The following is an 18952-nucleotide window of genomic DNA, read 5'->3' on the forward strand; positions in this document are numbered from 1 at the left end:
ATTTGCAACTGCATAAAAAATACTCAATGCACTTCAGCTGGGAAAAGAAATTTTAATAGCCTTTATGCTTTGTGGAAAATGTTGCCAAGATGCCCAGATTTGTATATTCAGGGTATTCATTTTGTAAAATTGATGCAGAGAAATGTTTGGTGTGAGACAGTTTTAGGAAGTGGGCCAATATCTTTCAGACAAGTTCTCTTGAACTGTAGCATTTTTGTTGTGTATTATTTTGAGCAGAACAAGAATGTTTCCAATAAGTTTTTTAATACACACTTGGAGGTGCTTTATAAACTGCTTATGCTCTAATTCTGCACCTGTGTTCCATCACTTGACATACTAATCCCACTGTGGGACCTTCCAGTTCTTCAGACCTGCTTGGACTGGGAAAACTTGCCAACTGGCAGCAGCTTTGAAGTGTTGCTCTTGTTGGCTGTGCATCTTTGAAAAGAAGCAAACAATAAAGTGTTTGTCCTTTTTCTATTAGGCCTGATGTAATATCACTTCTAATGAAGCAGCACGTGAAAAAATAAAGCACATGATTTAAGAATGCATTTGAGAATCACACATCTAAACAGCCCCTGATTTCTGTAAAATGCAAATCCCTGCTGAGTAGAAAATTATTACTGCTCATCATTCTCTTCAGTATTCACTCAAAAGGTATGACTCTCTTAATACCCTAATGAAACACTCAAATTAAACACATTCCAGTGAGGACAAAATAACCACACTTGAAGTAAGTGTGAGAATACTCTTATCATCTAATAGCACGTGAGAATGGCAAAGGTTTCAGTGCTTTTATTGAGTTTTTTTGACTAAGACTTAGCCAAGCAAACTAAATGGGGAGAAATTACTCTTAATACTTGTAATTAAGGCTGTGTAACTATAGAAAGAGCAAACTATTTGTAAACTGTTTAAAGCACACAGGAAAAAAGCCACGGAGTGCTTTTAAAAATGGAAATTATTAGGCAACCCAGGGATTTCTTTAATTTGTTGATAGTGTTCATACTATTTGTGGCAGACTAATTAAGTGCTGGGAAATGATCTCCTAGTACACTGAATGTAATCCTGCAGTCTGTTATAGATGAAACTAAAAGCAATCACGCAGAGCTGGATTGTTATGAAACCTGGCTGGGTACTTCTAGTACAGGCTTCACCTGTTCCACAGGTCATGATCAAAGTACAGATCAGCAATACTCACCTGTGCCTCTTGTCCCCAGCCAGTGATACTGAAATCCAGCAGATGTTCCAGGGTCCAGGGGAGCAGACTGCAGGTGGAAAAGTGCATGGCTTGTGTCTCTCCTGGCTTGGCAGGGGGTGCTGAGAGCTGTGTGCTTGTGAGCTGGAAAAGAGAGGTGTGGGAGGGTGAGAGGTCTCTCTGGTGTTGGTGTGTCCCACCAGTTTGAGTTGCCCAAACTCCTCCTCACCACCCCCTTGTCTGTATGCACTCCTCTCCAGTGAGTGGCAGCAGGCAGCAGTGTTTTCAAAACACCGATGTCTAGAGGCGAGGGGTTGGGCTGAGCCTGTGACTGGCACCTCATTGCCTTCTGTTTTCCCTGGTTCTTTTGTCAGTTTTGCTTTCTCTGGACACCCTTATAGCTACACAGTCAACTCTGTCTTGAATGGGAGGAATGGGAGCCCAAGATCTTTGCTCTTTCTGATCTCACAGACTAGAGCTTTGTGAAAATTTGAATGAAATTACAGAATTGTAAGCTCTGCAAAGAGAAAGAAAATTAAATCAAAAGAAACCCTTTGTTCAGTGCTTACATATATATTCTTTTCAGCTGAACTAGATAAAGTATCTTCATATTTTCTAGGGAAAATAACATCTGTAGCTATCGTTGCCCTATCCTGGTTGTTTGAGTCTGTGTGCCTGCTCCACACCACTGCCCAGAGGAGCACATCCTTCTGCATCCAGATTTCTTCTCTGAAGGGATCTCTGGGAGTGAGCCAGCTTCCGTGCCCTGAATGTCTGGCTGCTGGATGCAGTCACTGCTGCCTTCTCTTAATGGCATGCAGACAGAAGGAGGGTTTGAAAGTGCTGCTTTCTGCTTCTGTGGAAGGTGGTGTGCTAAGTTTGTACACATCTCAAGCCTATTTTCTGGAGTTTATTCTGGATATTGTCCTTCCCACAGCACTTGTGACATTCTAGTCACTGAAAAAAAAATTAGGTGGCTTTTTAAAATTTTGTTTTGTTTTTTGAAAGCTGAGAATGTGGGCAGAACCTTATGCCTAAGAACAACAAATTGCTGTCTTCATTGTGCTGTGCAAAAATTTCCTTAATCTCTGAGGGCAATAGTGTGAATGAAATGGTTCTTTAGTAACTTTAGGAAAAAAATAAAGAGTTAAAAAAAACAGAAAGCAATTTCAGGGAAAAAGCATAGTTTACCTGGTGTGCAGTAAGTGGAATTGAAGATGCCACCACTGGAATGCTGGGGTTTGTTTTCATAATGTCCCTCCTGTCTCTTTTCTGTGCAAGATTTCCTAGTTTCCTATTCTTATTTATGACATCCATACTTTCTTGTGTATGGATGTGCGACTGCAGACAGGTTTCCTGCCTATTTCCCCCTTCCTGTATGTCTGTGCTGAAAAATCCATGAAGAATCGTGTGCCCACTTCCCCTCCTTCAGATGAGACAAAAAGAGAAAAAGAGACAATGAAAAGCAAATTCCTTGTGCTGGTATGCTGCACACATTGAATGCTGCAGGAAACTAGGTTGATGTTATTATTCATAACAATATATTGTGTTACAATAAAAGTAAGCAGAGGGTAGCTCTAGAGGCTGGAAGGATGCCTGTCACACTCTGAAGTTAAAACCTTGCCTCTGAGATGCTCCTTAGCAGACAGAGCAGTGTTGCTTGGGATAGGAGACAAGAGAATTTTTCTGCCAATGAAAATGGACAAAACCCTTTTTTTCTTTAAGCTTATGAAAAATAAAACTTACTACAAGTTTTCTTTTACTTTGCAAACTAAAGCAAAGCCAGTCTACCATATTTGAAAAAGGACTCATTAAATTATTATTTGTCCAGTTCAGAAGGTTTGGAGCAAACTTTGATGCTCTCAAACTCTGTGACTCTCTGGCTTAAGGTTATCAATCCCCCATGGCAGCAGCAGGAAAAGTAGCCTTCTTTTGAGGCTGTTCCCTGGAGCCTTGACGCTGTTTTCTGCTGTAGAGAAGAATAAGAGATATCTAAGGACCATTGGACTTGTTACCCTTTATTCCCTGGTAACCTGCAGTGTTCTGCTCTGCACATTGTTTCCTTTTCCTCATCCATTTTTGAAGTGTTCTACAGTGATGGGGGAAGAAGGGTGGTTCTGCTTCAAAAGGAAGAATAAAAGATGGCAGAATGAATTCAAACATGAAATATCCTTGGAAACTTGGGTTAAAACCCACTAACCAACCATTATAGCAAACAAATAGATAAATAAAATATTAAACAAAAGCAAAAAAGCCCTTTCCATTAGCTAGCTGTGTTGGGTTTCATCTGGAATACATTCCCCAAGGATATTCTAGTGCTTTGGGTTTTGCTGTTTTGCTGCCTCATTGAGAAAATAAATTTGAAATTAAATGAGGTTAAAATAAGAGTGGTTTTAAACCTGTGTGTGTTGCAGGGGAAGATTGCCTGTAAGTGTTTCTGATATATCTAAGCAGATAAAAGAAATCATGATTTTTACAAAAATTAGGGAACCTGTCATCCTTGTGAAAAAGATGGTTAAAGAAATATGTGAAGGAATTCAGCCAATTTAAATTTGTTTTGTTACCTGTCTATCATTTTTAACCAATCTTTCATGGGAGAAAAAATGCAGAAATTACTTTCCCACATTTTCTTTCTCCAAGTCATTATTTTTTTTCACACATCTCTTAACTTGCTGTTTAATTGTTGGGTCATCTTCACGTGTAGAGACTGATTTTTTTTTTATTGTTCCTCATTGCTATTCATTTCAGCAAACTATCAAAGCCCATTAACTCGATGCAAGGCTTTCCAGTTATTTGTATAGACTTTGCATCAGGCTCAGAGACACAGGTTTTACCATCAAGCAAAGTGAGCTGGGATCTGGCCCTGCCTCCAGCGAGATGCTGGATCAGTTATATCCCAGGTGCACTAAGGGGTGTTTCCCATGGTGTTTTCTATCTTAAGTTACATGATTAATTAAAAAAAAAAAAAAAAACAAAAAACAATGCTCCCCCAGCCCCCCAGTTTTAAGTGCTAATCAAGATACTGAGAAAAAAAAAAAAAAAGAAAGAATATGGATTAGGCCTGTGAAGCAGCTGCTTTTAGGATCCTCAGTTCTCTATGAGAGCCCTTCTGACACATATCTGGAGCCCCAGAGCTCCCAGGAAGCCACAGGCTGGAAGAGGTGACTGTTCACATACAGCTGCTAATCACTTTACCACAGCCATTGTCTTATTTATGCTCACCTTAAAGCAATGTGCATATGCGTGCACACACAAATGTAGTGTCTGTACCATTGCACTTTGCTCTATATTCCTCCTCTGCTCTTTTTATTAGTAAAATTTCCCACTCATAACATCTCCTCAGAGGAGAATTAGCATTTTTGATGATGATTATTTTTCCGGTTAACATGGAATGAGTCAAGTTTTCTTTTTATTGGAAAGCACTTTTTGTATCTCACGATAGTAATTTATTATTTTCCTCAGAGGAGAAAATACACAGTAAATCTTTCCCATGACATTATTGTGAAGGGATCAAATTTGTGCTCTTTATTCAGTAAAAAAAATCTGTTGAAAGCTGGTATGAGTGGAAGGCAAGTAAAGGCTTGCAACATCTGATCTTTCTTTTTGATATGACTCTTTCCTGGTATGTAGTCAGCAATCACTTTCTTCATCTAGACAGAATCCTGGACCACTGGCCCTAAGTTTCTGTTTTACTGGTGGTTTTAGTCTCTTCAGCATGCACAGCAAATTGTAGCAGCCCAGATTTCCCCTTACTTCTTCTCCTTGAGCAGTTCCTTTTAAAATTAAATAATCTGCTGTCTTGCCTTACACATTTAGCTCCCTGGGGTTTTGCAGGGAGTGTGACAGTGCTGAGCTTTGTTTGTACATCAGAGCAGAAGAAAGACTCCTGCTCACTGCAGTGGATGGGATACAGCCCAGAAAACAATCCTAAGGGTGAGCACCTTCATCCCTCAGGGTGGCTGTAACTGGGGAGCTTTTCTGGGAACACTCCTGGACAGGCACAGGGAGTGGTGGAGTGAGCTGCAATCTGTCTCAGCAAGGAGCACAGTGAGATACGGGTGAAGCATTTGGTGCAGAGTCCTTGCCTGCCATGTTTTGATGTGTTTTGAGTGTGGATTAGCTCTGCTCTGGTCATGCAGACAGAAAAAGAGCTGGTGGCTGAAACACAGCAATTTGGTCTTGGGCTGTGCTTTAGTTTCATGTGAAAGGAATCCAGTCTGTGCACACATAGATTGCTCAGTGGTGCAAACCAAAGCATGGTAAAAAATTTGCCCAAGAAACACTCTCCAGTTCTGAATTAAAACATCAGCATGAGCACAGCAGAGTAGTAATATGCCATACTAGGAGATCTCATTCTAAAATAAATTGTTGTGATTATCCCAGATGATAGACTGGAGATAAAATTACCAAGTGATGAGTGCAGGGTGCAGGCTAAGTACTTTGAGTCAAGGGAAGAGGAAGTGTAAGAGAGCTTTATTTCTCAAAATAGACAGATGGATGCTAAATGCCAAGGTAGCATTGTCTGATGTCCTTCACATGAGAGAAATTATTATTTCTGTAAGAGTCACATTGCATGTAACTAAGTATTGGATAGCCAAGAGTAAGTAAATATTAGCAGTATCTCTATGGTACTGTGCAGCAAGTAAGAGAATGTTCTTCCATATGCCACCTACATTTCTCCAGTCAAAACTACTGTTTGGTTTCACAAAACCTGTGGTTTTATGTTTGTTAAACAACAAAAAAGTAGGATTTCTTTAAAAAACCATAGTTGTTTTAGTTTTTGTTTGGAAGAAGATAGAAGCTTGCTACTAGGAACAAGCAACTGTAAAGGCTGTTAGTAATATATGAAGCTGCTGAAACAAATATGTTCCGAATATGGCAGTTTTTATCAGGTGTGAACATTTCAGCTCATTAGTAATGGTAACACTTGTTAGTCACCTGTTAGTAAGTACTGAGGTGATAAAGGAGAATTCACAGCAATGTTTCCAAATCCGTTGAAAATAGGCTGCAGACCCTCGAGTGGTTTATGTAGTGTGTGTGTCTCTACTGAAAAAGAATCTGTAGCAGGATAAGCTAATGTATTCATTCAATTTTTTGAAAGCTTTAAGGTGTCCATTCAAGAAACTCAGGTACCCCAACTAGTCTGGCTGGGCTGGACTCTGCAAACTTCTGCCCTGTTGTCTGTTGTTTGAGAAGCAGAGCTGACAGAAGTGGCACCCACAATGGAAATGTTTAGCAAAGTGTTTCTTTCCATATTCTGTACCTCTGTTTTGTATCTCTTGAATATGTGAAAGGGTTTTTTCCCTTTTTTTTATTCCCCATGGTTTGAAGAATACTAGTAAGTCTCTCAGGCTTAAGATCAAAGTTTTGAAATTGATAGGAATATTTTAATCATTACAAATTCAGCTGTTCTTCCGAAATTCTTTTCCTTCAAAATGTTAGGATAAAGATCATTGAAGTTACATGTTGCAAGAATGTTACATTGCAAGAATATCTGCCTGTTTCTGAAGTATCATAACAGGTTTATATATGTCACACCTGCATGTTACTCCTGAGCTAAGTGTGATGGGGTATGTCTGGTACCTTGCTCGTTCCTTCAGAGAGTCTGAGTGACTCTCTGTGACACTCCACGGACAGAAAACTCAGAACAAACCTTTTTTAACTTCGGATTGATGGAAATAAGAGATATATTTTCCTATTCCAGTCTTTGGAGACCTTCATATAGTTCTGATTGTATACTTGAATTTTGACAGGATCGCCTAATGCTTACTGTAAAATGTCAAACATTGTCTTTTGGTTCAGTTAAGCCCCATTTTCCCTGTCTGGTCATTATGTCAGATCACAGTGAGAAAAGAATGCAAGAATTATTATTCTTCCTGTTAGAAAGCCTCAAGGCACAGGCATGTAGCTCTTAAAGTAGCCACTGACTCTGGAGAGATGGGAAAGCAGCAAAGCTGTTGGTAATCACTGCATATGGCCATGGGGACCACAGGATCCACAGGGACCTTCATGCACCTGTGCATGGAAATGGCAAAGGAGGTTTGAGTTTCAATTACAATGAATGCCAGACTTCTCCCTCAACAGCTACAGATCTCTGCAGCAGTGGCAGATAGGGCATGGTACGGCTCAAGGTGAATAGTTGTGCAACCTCCATAAAAGGACGGAAATAATTTACCCAGTATTCTTCCCCAGTATTGGTCACTTTTAACACCCAGCTAGAGAGGGTGCTGGGGCATCTTGTCTAGCCTGTACTTTCGTCCAAGGTTGGATCAGATGATCCTTGATGTCCTTTCTGACCTGGTATTCCATGATTCTGTGATCCCGTGAATGTGTCATTGTGTGTTTTCCCTGTGCCCACCAGTGCGCTTCAGCAGCAAGGCACCCCCATGTTTTGTAAAGGTGAACAGCCCAGCAGTAGTGTGTGAGTCCTCTCATCCTTACTAAGTTCATAGTAAGCAGAGAGTTGTAACCAAGCCAAACTAAATATGGCAGCTGCCTTGTGAATGAAAGCCTACCTGTCAAAGAAGGCAATTTTTGACTTAAGGAAGATGTCCTGGATTTTATCTTATTGAATCCCCTATTCTTATACTGTCATTCCTATGCTAGGACTTCATTGAGTGCATATGTGAGCATGGTGGGCATGTTACTATTGCTCCTATTAAATGTGAGCAGAAATTCTGGAAGTGCATTATGCTTTGTCTCTTTGACGAATATTGAAGCTAGAGCTGTTAATGTGAAACAGAATTTTTGGAATAAATGAGGATGGTTGGGTACTCTGGAAAAATATTTGGGAAAAAAACTTAATTACATGGGTACCAGATTAAGGCATTCTTATAAACAGTTACAGTATTTTTGTTGTAGTGCTAAAAAAAAAAAAGAAAGGGAAGCCACCTTAACTTAGTAACTCAAGTGTAGTAGTTGATTGATTCTGAAAGTCAAGGGGTGAATATTTTTCCCAGTCGTAGCAGAGAGAAAGACTGAATTGAATAGCCAAATTCCAATTGATTTCCTTGGGAGCAGGATCAAGTCTTTAATTTTTGATTGACTCCTTTCTTTATTTTAATGAGAATTATGTGACTTAAACCCTGTTTTATGTTTTGGAAGCAACGGATAAGATTTAAATCAAATAGTAGGTTTCCTAGACTTTTAATAGTGCTATTCTTTTTAGTGCTTCTGTTACCTCAGATATTTACTTTTGGCTCTTAGTGTGGTGTAGAAGTTGATACTATTGTGCATGGAATTGGCAAGTCTTAAAACCCAATGTTTAGATCATAAACATTTTAAAATAAGACTCCATAAAAAAGATTTGTTTTTTTAATATGAAATATTAGTTGTGTTCTTGGCGGGCTGTGCTTCAGAGGAGTCAGATGCATTTCAAAGAGTATTCTGGTGGCCAGCTGCAGCCAAAAGATTATTTCAAACCAATGGAGACACAATTCCCTTTCCTCTAAAGCTTTTTTCCTTTCTCTCTCTACCCTCTCTCTCCAGTAGGACTCTATCTATATATTACAAATGAGGTGTAGCCAATCATGGGGTGAACAATTCATACACATGTGAATACATACATATGTATTTATATACGTAACAGTGGAAGGCACAGAAACTCAGACTAAAGATGTCAGTACTGGTCTTTGCTTTAGGAAGTGCTTTTGAGATTTCTTTTCTTCAACACTCTTCAAATCTTCGGAGTTGGCTACTCTTCCAGAGTCAGCAGGATTGCACAAAATATATGGAGAATTGCTTGTGTCTGCCCTGCCACCTGTGGAGTGGCACAGTTACCTTTTTAAAAATGGCTTGATTCATAGGTGCTGTTTGAATCCAGTTACACTCCAAAGATGAGCAGAATACAATGGGTTGGGGGATGCATTAATGGAGCAGGTCTTTATTTATCTCAATCATTTATGGTTCATTGTGCTAGACATTATTTTAGTTTTTCACATTTATTTGAAATAAATGTGTGAGAGTATTTCTTGTCCTGCTTTAGAGGTGTCTTTAGAGGACTTCTTTTCATAAATATTAACTCAGTGTGATGAATGTATTGTCTTATGTAGTTGTGCAGGCAGAAGTTTTGCCCCACCTTAGGCAAATAGAGATGTCACAGTAGAAGATCTTGCTACTCATCAAACAATCAACATTGCTCAGTTATTCCAAAACAGAATTTAACTTCTTTTTTTTTCCCATATAGAGGTAGAGATTTCTGCACCTTGCTTTTGAAGTCTCTTTCTGCTTTGTGTTTTGCTGGATATGGGCCTGAAATCTCTGCTGCTTTGCACTGAATGGGGACAATTAAAATGCTGCTTAATGTCACTCACAGAGAATCTTTTTGTTCCTAATTTATATTTCCCTTTAGGTGATGGAATGCATCAGCAACACAAATTTTTGTCACTTCTCTGATTTCGAGAATTCAATGAATGATTGAGATGAATCATTCAAAAAGAGCTATAGTTGCTTACATGGCATACAGTCCTGTTGCATTTCCCACAGCAGCACAAAAGGACAGAGAGCAAATTATGATGCAGTCCTCCTACACATTTACTGAGCAGACCTGCATTACTTGAAATATTTGTGCTCTTAGTAGCCTGTGTTGATAATGATATCATAGTAGTTAAAAAAAAAAAGACTGGCAAAAAGCTAAAAATCTACCAGGAGCTGAATACTAAAGACCTAGTGCTTGAAGGGTGTGGGGGGGTTATTTTGGAGAAAATCTAGGTAAATTTGAAGTGCATTTAAGTGCATCAAAAATACTGAGGGCAATTCTTTGAAGGAGTCTGCACATTTGAGTAGTTTGTGGAGCTGAGTCCTTGATAGTTTTGAGAAAGAGTCCTTTGCAGCTGTTGGTATGAAGGGTTAAACAATAAGGAAGGAATACATGTTCATGCTTTTGCTTAAAAATAAAAGGTCTGGATTTCAGAAGCAGCTGTAAAGCTTTCAGCAAGAATCAGGCAAACACTACAGTAAAGTGAAAAGCTGAAATGTGAAGAGTACATGATGTGAGATGCCAGCTCAGTGCTTCCAGATCACATTGCTCTAGCAGAGGAGACCACCCTTGGAATTTCAGTGAACTGTAGCTGCTCTGCAATGTCAGGTTGTGTAGGCTGATACCCCTCTCACTGTTTTGTCACCTGGTGGTAACTTCTGTCAACATTCTCCGCTCTGGAGAAAACTTGTGTTATTTACAGGTACTTCTCTAGGGGTGGAAAAATCTCCTCAATATACAAATCCCAGCTGCACAAGGAAAGGAAAAGAGTGTTCATACAAAAAAGGTTCTTTACTGAGGGTGTTTGTTTTTTCTCCTCTTTGTACAGGTTCGACATGGGAGAAAACATTACGGCAGATTGGTTTTGAAAGGTAAGTCATAAATTTATTTCCTTACTAGTGCAAAAAAGTAAGGAAGAAAAACTGCAGAGACAAATGTGCACAGTTATTTATTTTAGTTGATTGAAAATATCAATGACCTCAAATTTAGAGTGGAAGTCATGCAGTGTCATGCACATATGTGTTCAGCTCTTCTGTTTGTGTCCTCTTCTCTTTCCTGAGTCAATCTGAAGCAATTTATTCATTATATGAACTTGGCTCATCATGTGGTTTGCTGGTGGCTATACAGCATGCTGGTATTAAAGAGACATACCTTTTGGCCACAAGTCTTACTTATGAGTGAAAATATTGCTCTCACTCATATTTTTTTCCATGAGACTTCTAATCTCTGACATACGAGTTGACAAAAGTAAATGAAGTTGAAAGAGGAGCAAAGCTGGCAAAGACCTTTTCAGTGCCAGAGGAAAATTCAATATGCAGCATTCCTCAAGTGCAAGAACTTCTTGCAGACAAGCTTAGCCACAAGGTCATCATACCAGAAACACATGTCTGTCTTGTAAATTAAACAAGGCCAAGTCCAGTAAAGAGTGATGTAAAGAAGGACTCGGGTGCTCAGTGTCATCTTTATTCTTCTACAACTGGTAAGCAGAAGAATCTCCTCTCCTTGAAGTTCTGGATATTGTTGAAAATTAAACACTCAGTTGCTAAATTTGATGTCCTCAAAAGTTTTGGTTTTTTTTAACAGGCTGTTTTGTTGGTTTTTTTTCCCAAGTTACATCCACTTTGGTCCCTGATGTGCATTTCATTCAGCGTGATACCACAGGACACTACAATAAACCTTTCATCACCCAAATTGTGAATTAGCATCTCTTGTGCATCTGCTGGTGCTGCTTCTCTGCATCAAAAAAAAAAACAAACAAATATTTTGTGGAGTTCTAGAATGAATTGATACTCTGTGTCTGTGTTTTGAAAGAGAGAATGGATAAGGGTCAGCATCTTTTTAGCTGAGTTCATTAGAAGTTCTGTGGTGGTAATTTCCAACTTCTGATATGTTTCAAAACAAGGAGAAGAATCCATGCTAGCTGTGCATATGCAAGGTACATACCACAAGAAAGATGGAGAATTACTGATAGACTAAATTACAGCAGAGAAGCCTTCCTGAGAGGAGGCAAGTATGTAGAAGGGATTTCTGTGCAAATGCCATTATTGCCACTCTAGTTGGAAAAGCAGAAAGGCTTTTGAGTGGCACTTCTGCACCTTGAAAGATTGATTGTCACTCTGGGGTTACTTTATTTGAAGCAGCACATTAGTTAGCACAGATGAGGTGAAGATTTGAATGTACTTTGCTTGCCATAGTCATAGAATCAAATGTGTTCTCTTATCAGCTTTTCCAGAGAACCAGAAAGGAGAAAAAATAAAGGAAGATAAAGCCTTTCAAACAGATACAACAATTAAGATTGGGGTTTTAAAAATAGTAATATCCATTATCCTACTTGCATTTTTAACACAATATTTTTTATGACAGGAATATATCATAGAATCATTGAATCATAGAATGGCTTGGGTTGGAAGGTACCTTAAAGGTCATCCAGTTTCTAGCCCCCTGCCATGGGTTGTTTAGAGCCCCATCCAGCCCGGCCTATAACACAAGGTGTGGGGCATCCACAGCTTCTCAAATTAGTTGAGTAAAAGGTTAATGAGAAACATATATGTGAAATTCAGTGTTAAGTCCTTTATAGCAATATTTTCTTAATATCATATGTCACTGCTTAAGATCAGTACTTTTTGTATCTTGAAGAATAGCTTCCAAAGCAAACACATTCCTATATGTAGTACCTAGATGCTGGAATCACATTTAAATTGCAGTCACAGAAGCAGAAATCTCAGGTCTGCAGATCTCTTAAAGCAGAGAGCTTATTCTGGGGATGTATTGCTACATCCTTTCCCTAATCTTACTCTCTTCAGTAGGAATCCCTTTTTGGCCACAAATAGAGACAGGTTAGTGGGCTATATCTATGTTAGCTCTGATCCAATACAGCTGTTCTTGTGTTTATTTATATAAACTCTAGGGAAAGAACCAGCAGAAACATGTCTGCCTATTTAAAATTTTATTCTCTGCAAGCTTTTGACTTAGGCACACCTGAGTCAGCTTTGAAATATCACTAGCATTTAAATGTGTTGTTTGAGCAAGAACATTCTCATTCAGGAGGGAGGAAGCAAGATTCTTAGATACACAAAAGGTGAAACGTGAAGTAATGCCCTAAGGGGGAATTATCTTTGCTTTAATTGTTCTCAACAAACAGTTTTAGAGTGCATTGAGGAACAGGAGACATAGACAGTCAGTTTACATTGCAGAAAATTAATCCCATATAATTTACAGGTGATGTCATCACTGCTTTGTGGCTACATGGTGTTTATTCTGCAGTAGTAGAGTGTTTACATTACTGTTGTCTTCATATCCTGAAAAACAATGTGGCACCAAGAGATCTGACTGCGAGGCTTTTATGTAAGCATTACTTGTGAGCTGAGGATGCTGCTTTTCAATGCAAGGGAAATTAAAAATGCTGGAGCTCGAGTAAGGTAGCTTTATATCCAGGAAATGACTGGAGTTAAGAGCTTTTCAATTAAAAGGAGTATATGTGGGTTTGATAGATATAAATTAAGGTCTTTATGTTATTGATTGTCTTTTGAGACATTACAAATAAGCTAATTGTAACATACTATGTTAGTCACCACTTTTGTCCAGCATGATCTAGACTGCAGTTCCTGACTGCAAGAAGAACGCTAAGGAGCAATTTTGAGATTTAGGAAAAATATTGTATTGCATTGTGCTGTCCTATTAGAAACATGGTTTAAAAGGCTGAGCATGTGTGATGCAAGTTATCACCTTAATGGTTTTTTAAAAAAAAGTCTTCAGTAAGCCAAAGCAAGTAGATGTATGGATAAGTAAGATGACTTTTTTACAACTGTTAATGTGGGGATTATTGTCCATTATTGGTGCATGTCCATGACACCCACATATGCATAAAAATGTCTGGAAAGCAGTCAACTCTCTTGTTCTTTGTTCCAAACATGACTAAAAACTTGGTTTAGAAAGCATTGTTCATCTCAATGACTTAAGATTTTTTGGTCATATTCAGTGAAAATCATAGGATCATGGAATCAGTGAGTTTGGAAAAGATCTCCTAGATCATAGAGTCCATCCTTTAAGCAAACACAACCTTGTCAACTAAGTCATAGCAAAAAGTGCCACATCCAGATGTTTGTTGAACACTTCCAGGAAAGGAAACTCCACTGCTTCCCTGGGCAGCTGTTCCAATGCTTAACCACCCTTTCTGTGAAGAAATTCTTCCTGATGTCCAACTTGAGCTTCCCCTGGCACTGCTTGAGGCCATTTCCTTTTGTCCTGTTGCTGGGAGGCTCACTTGAATTCCCAAGTGGAATAGTTATGAACAATTAACCATGACTGTGCTTGTTTCCTGGATACTCTGGCAGTTAAAGAGAGCTTAATGCACAAAGCCTGTTAAAATTCAAAAAGAAAGAAGATCAGTTCAGTCAGAGAGCTGGTCTCCTGTAATGCAGGCAGTAGTGTCTTTCATGGCTGGGGTGAGGCTTGCAGTGCAGAGCCTGCAAAGTGCCACCACCAGCCCTGGGGAAATGCTCCTGGGGAAATGTTGCCACGCTGTGGAAAATGAAAACCAAAAGAAGGCTTTTTTAAACACCTACATTTCTCTAATTTGAGCTGCCAGATGATGAAGTTTATGTCCTTGTATGGTAGATTCAGTAGTGATTACAGGAATGTCTTCTGGTTTTACATATTTGTTGATCTATAAATTATCTAACAATTTTAAAACTTTAAATGAATTATGTTGAACCTCATAAAACTCATTTCCTGCAGGGTTTCCAGACTTCCAGTACTCCTCTTACTATGCTTTTCTTTTTTATTCTCTGGGTTATAATTTGTAATGTGACTAGTAAGTTACTCAGCTACTAACAACACTTCTACTCCCTTTTTTGCATTTGTTCCCATGGTGCTTCTCCTGTGTGTGTAATGCTTTACATTATGGTTCCACAAAGCAGACTTCAGGAAGATTTAATAACTGCTATTACATGTGAAGTAAATATCAAGTGTTTTAGAAAATATATATTTGAAGAATAACAGATGTGTGGTTATTACACTTTTGGCAACCTTCAGTAAGTATGTTTTTCATAGTAAATAGTTGTTTCAAGGATAGAGAAAGGAACTTTGAGGACCAATTTCACAGTAAAAGGAAATTATCTTTATAAAAATGGAAAGGTTTTCCATATCAAAAATACAAGTTTTATTTTGGACATAGCTTTAATCTGATTCTAAAATTGTTGTTCTTTTCATGGTATGCAAAAACTTATTATTAATTAGAAGTTACATAGATATAAATATAGATATGCAAAATTAGGTGATTTCTACCCTGTGTAATGCTAATAAGACCTCTCTGCACCATATTTAGTACAGCAGCAACATCTGTGTAGAAAGTGCATCAGCTGCATCCTAGACTCTCTGAAGTGATGCTGAGGGTGATCAGCAGTGAAAGCTGCTCCTGTTCATAAAATACTTTGTATTGAGTTGTGAGCTTGTTATGTTTTTTGTAACCCTTTTACTGTTTCTGAAAAATGAAAGGGTAGTTGGAGATTGCTTGCTCTCACACTGAAAGGGAAGGGTAAGCAGATAAGAGCAGGGAAGGGAATAAGACTCCCAAGGAAAAAGACCTGAAGATTTCTATATCAAGGCTAGAGCTTGGATATGAAGATTGTCTCCTATTAAGATAGATTTCACATCTCCTATGTACCTCAGTAACTCCTCCAACTACTCTCCTAAGCACAGGGTGATAAGGAGGACACTCTGCATTGTTTTTATTTGAGGCAAAGTAAATGCAGCAGCCCCGTTTGCCACAGGTGGGGAGACACAGCTAACCCAGGAGCAGATTAGCTGTCATCGCTGAGATGCATTTTTGTTCTTACACTGATCTCTGAGAGCAGAGGGATGTCCACTTTTGCAGCTGCTCCACATATGCCCCTGCTCAGTCTAGCCAGAAATGCTGTGTATGTCTTTTCGACCCCTTGCAGAGATTGAGAACTCAATTTCCAAAACCACTCGTGACATGCGGTGAGCGCTGGAGTCCAAATGCATCAGAGGCACTTCCCAAGCGCCTCCTTCCAGGTTTAGGTTGCTAATCATGAGCCTACTGGTGTGAGCTGTTTTCTCTCTTTCCCCCTGCTTGCTTGGATATTTGATTGGTGCTTGGCCAGAGTTTCTCTGGGTGACAGGAATAAACAGAAAGGAGAGAATATCACTAGATTCTATAAACATTCAGTATGCACAGTTCTGGCTTGGAAATCAAAGCACCATATGGTTTTCCAAAGTGACATCCCCCTCTTCTCCCCACGCTCTTTGGTGATTTAATGTAAAGAATAAATATACACTTGAAATATAAAGTCTTATCCTGATACCATGCTCCATTATTTCAAGACTTTCTTCACATACATCTGAATCCTTATAGTCCTTTCTTGGGCAAGGCTCCCATTGACATCATTTTGGGAGCATTGCCTCAGCCAGGGGCTGCATGAGGCTGTACGATCTAATCCTTGAAAGGTTATTTTAAAGGAAACAGTGCAGTTCGAATGCATTTCACAAATGTTGAATAATTTGAGAAGACAAGGTAAAAATGGATGCAGTGGTGCAATCAAAGGGACTTGGAAAACCCCTGCCAGGCACATCTTTCACCATTTTGGAAAAAAATAGCTGTATTAGTAAAGTTGTTTTGGTCACCTGTCCCTCGAAGCACTTAAGCAAGTGCTTAATTTTTCAGTGCCCAGGCATTTACTTTGACAGGGTTCTCTTCCACACTATACCATCCTTGATGTGCTTCAAATCGGAGAGATTAGATTAATTAATGGCTTGCTTATACTTTCTATTCTTAATATATGATGGCCATCACACTTTTGTAGGAGTTAATGAATGTGAATTTATTCTGCAGTTTTGAATATTCCATGGTTACATGTGCTATTTGAATAATATGGCAGATAAATGTAACATAAGGAGTTGAGAGACAGAGCCAGTTCCACACATTCCCTTGGGAGGCTGTGAATAAAAGAGCAGTTTATTGCTTGTAACACCATGTTGTCTTCTGGGTGATATCTCTATTTGATCATTTCTCTGCTTGGTAAAACATGTCACTGAGGGCCTCATCCTCAACCCCCAACTGCTTTTAGGGTTTTTAGGGGGTTGAGGTTCAGAGATCCCCAAAGGCTACAGCTCCAGCAACGCTGGTGATGCAGAAGGCATGACAAGAGGTGCTGTACCAACTCTGAGCCCTCCACACCTTTCTCATCCGGGCCAAACATGGCGCTGGCTACCTCAGCCTCAGCCCCAGGCTGCCAAACCTAATTAATAGGTAGGGATCTGAAGGCGGAGGACTACAACTGAAAGCCTTATTCATGTCCTTCCAGCCGTAACACTGCAGTTCTTTTCTCAGGGTGCGATAAGCAGCAGATGATTTGGCTTCCCACATGCATGCACTTGTGTCCAGGCAAAGGGCAGCACAGGGTGCTGAGTCCTGGGAAGACAGGGGGACTGAGGTTGCTTTAATTTAATTCTCAAAGCTTCTCTCTTTTTGTTACTTCGTGGTGGCCAGGGCTGTGGAATTTGTGCATGTGTGTGCTGAAGTATTTGTCTTGTTTATAGCGTAGGAAATGGGGAAGAAATCTGTTTTCAGTTTTATTTGATATATTCTGCATGCCTGAGGTTCTATCTTAAATTGAGTTTTCTTCGCTGCTCTGACAAAAAGCAAGACTTTGAAATAAAAGTCTGAGTTACAGAGAAAGCCAAAATAAAAATTGAATTATATTTACAAAGGAAAAAAAATGTTTAAGAAGATATGAGGAAAATTTAAGTAGCTTTTTTTTCACCAACAATGTGTCAACTGAAATCTTTCAGTCTATATTAAATAGTGAAATAGAAACAATTAAATCTTGTTTTAAACCAGTCTAACTTACCTTGGATTTTATTCCAATGTTGACCTTTGTTCCAGTGTTGTTGTGTGTACTCGGTTCAGTGTGCTCCCTCTGATTCCCTCTTCAAACAATACTTTGTATCGGGCATGCTGTAGTAGCCCATGAAGAGATTCTGGGAATAGTTGAAAGCTGCATCCGTCAAGGGAGATTTGGACTGGACATTAGGAAGCATTTCTTTACCAAGAGGGTGGTCAAACTCTGGAACAGGCTTCCTAGAGAGGAGTTGATGCCCCATGTTTGCAGTGACTGTGAGCCTGTCCGAGTCGTTTGGACAATGCCCTTAATTAACATGCTTTAAATTTTGGTGGTAGAGCAGTTGGATGAGATGACCATTGTAGCTCCCTTCCAATTCAAATCTCTCCTCTCCTCTCCTCTCCTCTCCTCTCCTCTCCTCTCCTCTCCTCTCCTCTCCTCTCCTCTCCTCTCCTCTCCTCTCCTCTCCTCTCCTCTCCTCTCCTCTCCTCTCCTCTCCTCTCGCTAGAAGAAAAGCTGATTTTTGACAGATGTCATTTTTGTACGTTTTGCAATATACTTACTACCCTAGCTTTTGCATAATAAACACATTTCTTCCTAGCAACCATGTCACAGAATATTTTTTAATATATTGCTAGTGATGATTTTGTAGCCTCTGTGTAGCATACCTGTGAGACTGTAAAAAATAATTCACCAAGGGAGACTTTTTTAATAGGAGCTTTTTAGATGGTCACCACATGGCTAAAAATACTTAGACCAGTAATTGCTTCCTTACTTGTGGGATTTTCTCAAAGCTGTTCTTATTAAGAAAAGTGATAAAACTATCACAAAATAGGTAAACATTCGCTAAAGTAACTTCTTTTGTTTTGAGCAGTTTAAGAGATTTTTTTGGGTTTTAACCCCCCATCTTTATGTTTAAGTGGCTGTCTTAATGGTAATATAAACAATCTCTACCTAAAATAATTACAGTATTCATGGCTATTCTCTGGTGTACATCACTGTAATATGCCAAGAAAGGAGTTTCTCTGGGTTGATTGCAGCTACTTTGACATCTTGTTTTTAAACAACTTAGAAAGCAGCAATGTGAATTTTCTAAATGTCTGAACACACAGTCCTTCATTATATAAGCAACTCAGTAGATTTCAAAGATATGTCTCATGAGAGTAAACATTATAGAACCAAGGCAAAAATTCATTGTTAGTAGTATAAATAAATAAACTAGTTTTTAGGGGATATAGTCAATTCTGTACAATTTAGAGAATTCTAAACTCTCTAACTTAGAGAGACTTCAAGCGTTAAAAACCCAAGGTGCACATCACACTGGGTAGTCCAGAGGAAAATCATGTAAAAAAATGTAAAAAATACAAGTATATCATGTAAAAAGTACAAGCAAAGCACGTTTGTGTGATTACTGGGTTT

At 39.0% G+C, this 18952-nt stretch overlaps 1 protein-coding gene across 1 annotated transcript in view; it reads left to right on the forward strand.

Annotated features, from left to right (window-relative positions):
* PIEZO2 (piezo type mechanosensitive ion channel component 2) overlaps positions 1–18952 on the forward strand; it is a 236417-nt gene that overhangs the window by 74265 nt on the left and 143200 nt on the right. Inside the window, exon 3 of the mRNA XM_058820732.1 lies at positions 10501–10543. Coding sequence (XP_058676715.1) covers positions 10501–10543 — 43 coding nt within the window. The remainder of the gene's footprint in view (positions 1–10500; positions 10544–18952) is intronic.

The sequence above is a fragment of the Ammospiza caudacuta genome, chromosome 1, assembly GCF_027887145.1.
Source record: "Ammospiza caudacuta isolate bAmmCau1 chromosome 1, bAmmCau1.pri, whole genome shotgun sequence".
NCBI classification, from domain to species: domain Eukaryota; kingdom Metazoa; phylum Chordata; class Aves; order Passeriformes; family Passerellidae; genus Ammospiza; species Ammospiza caudacuta.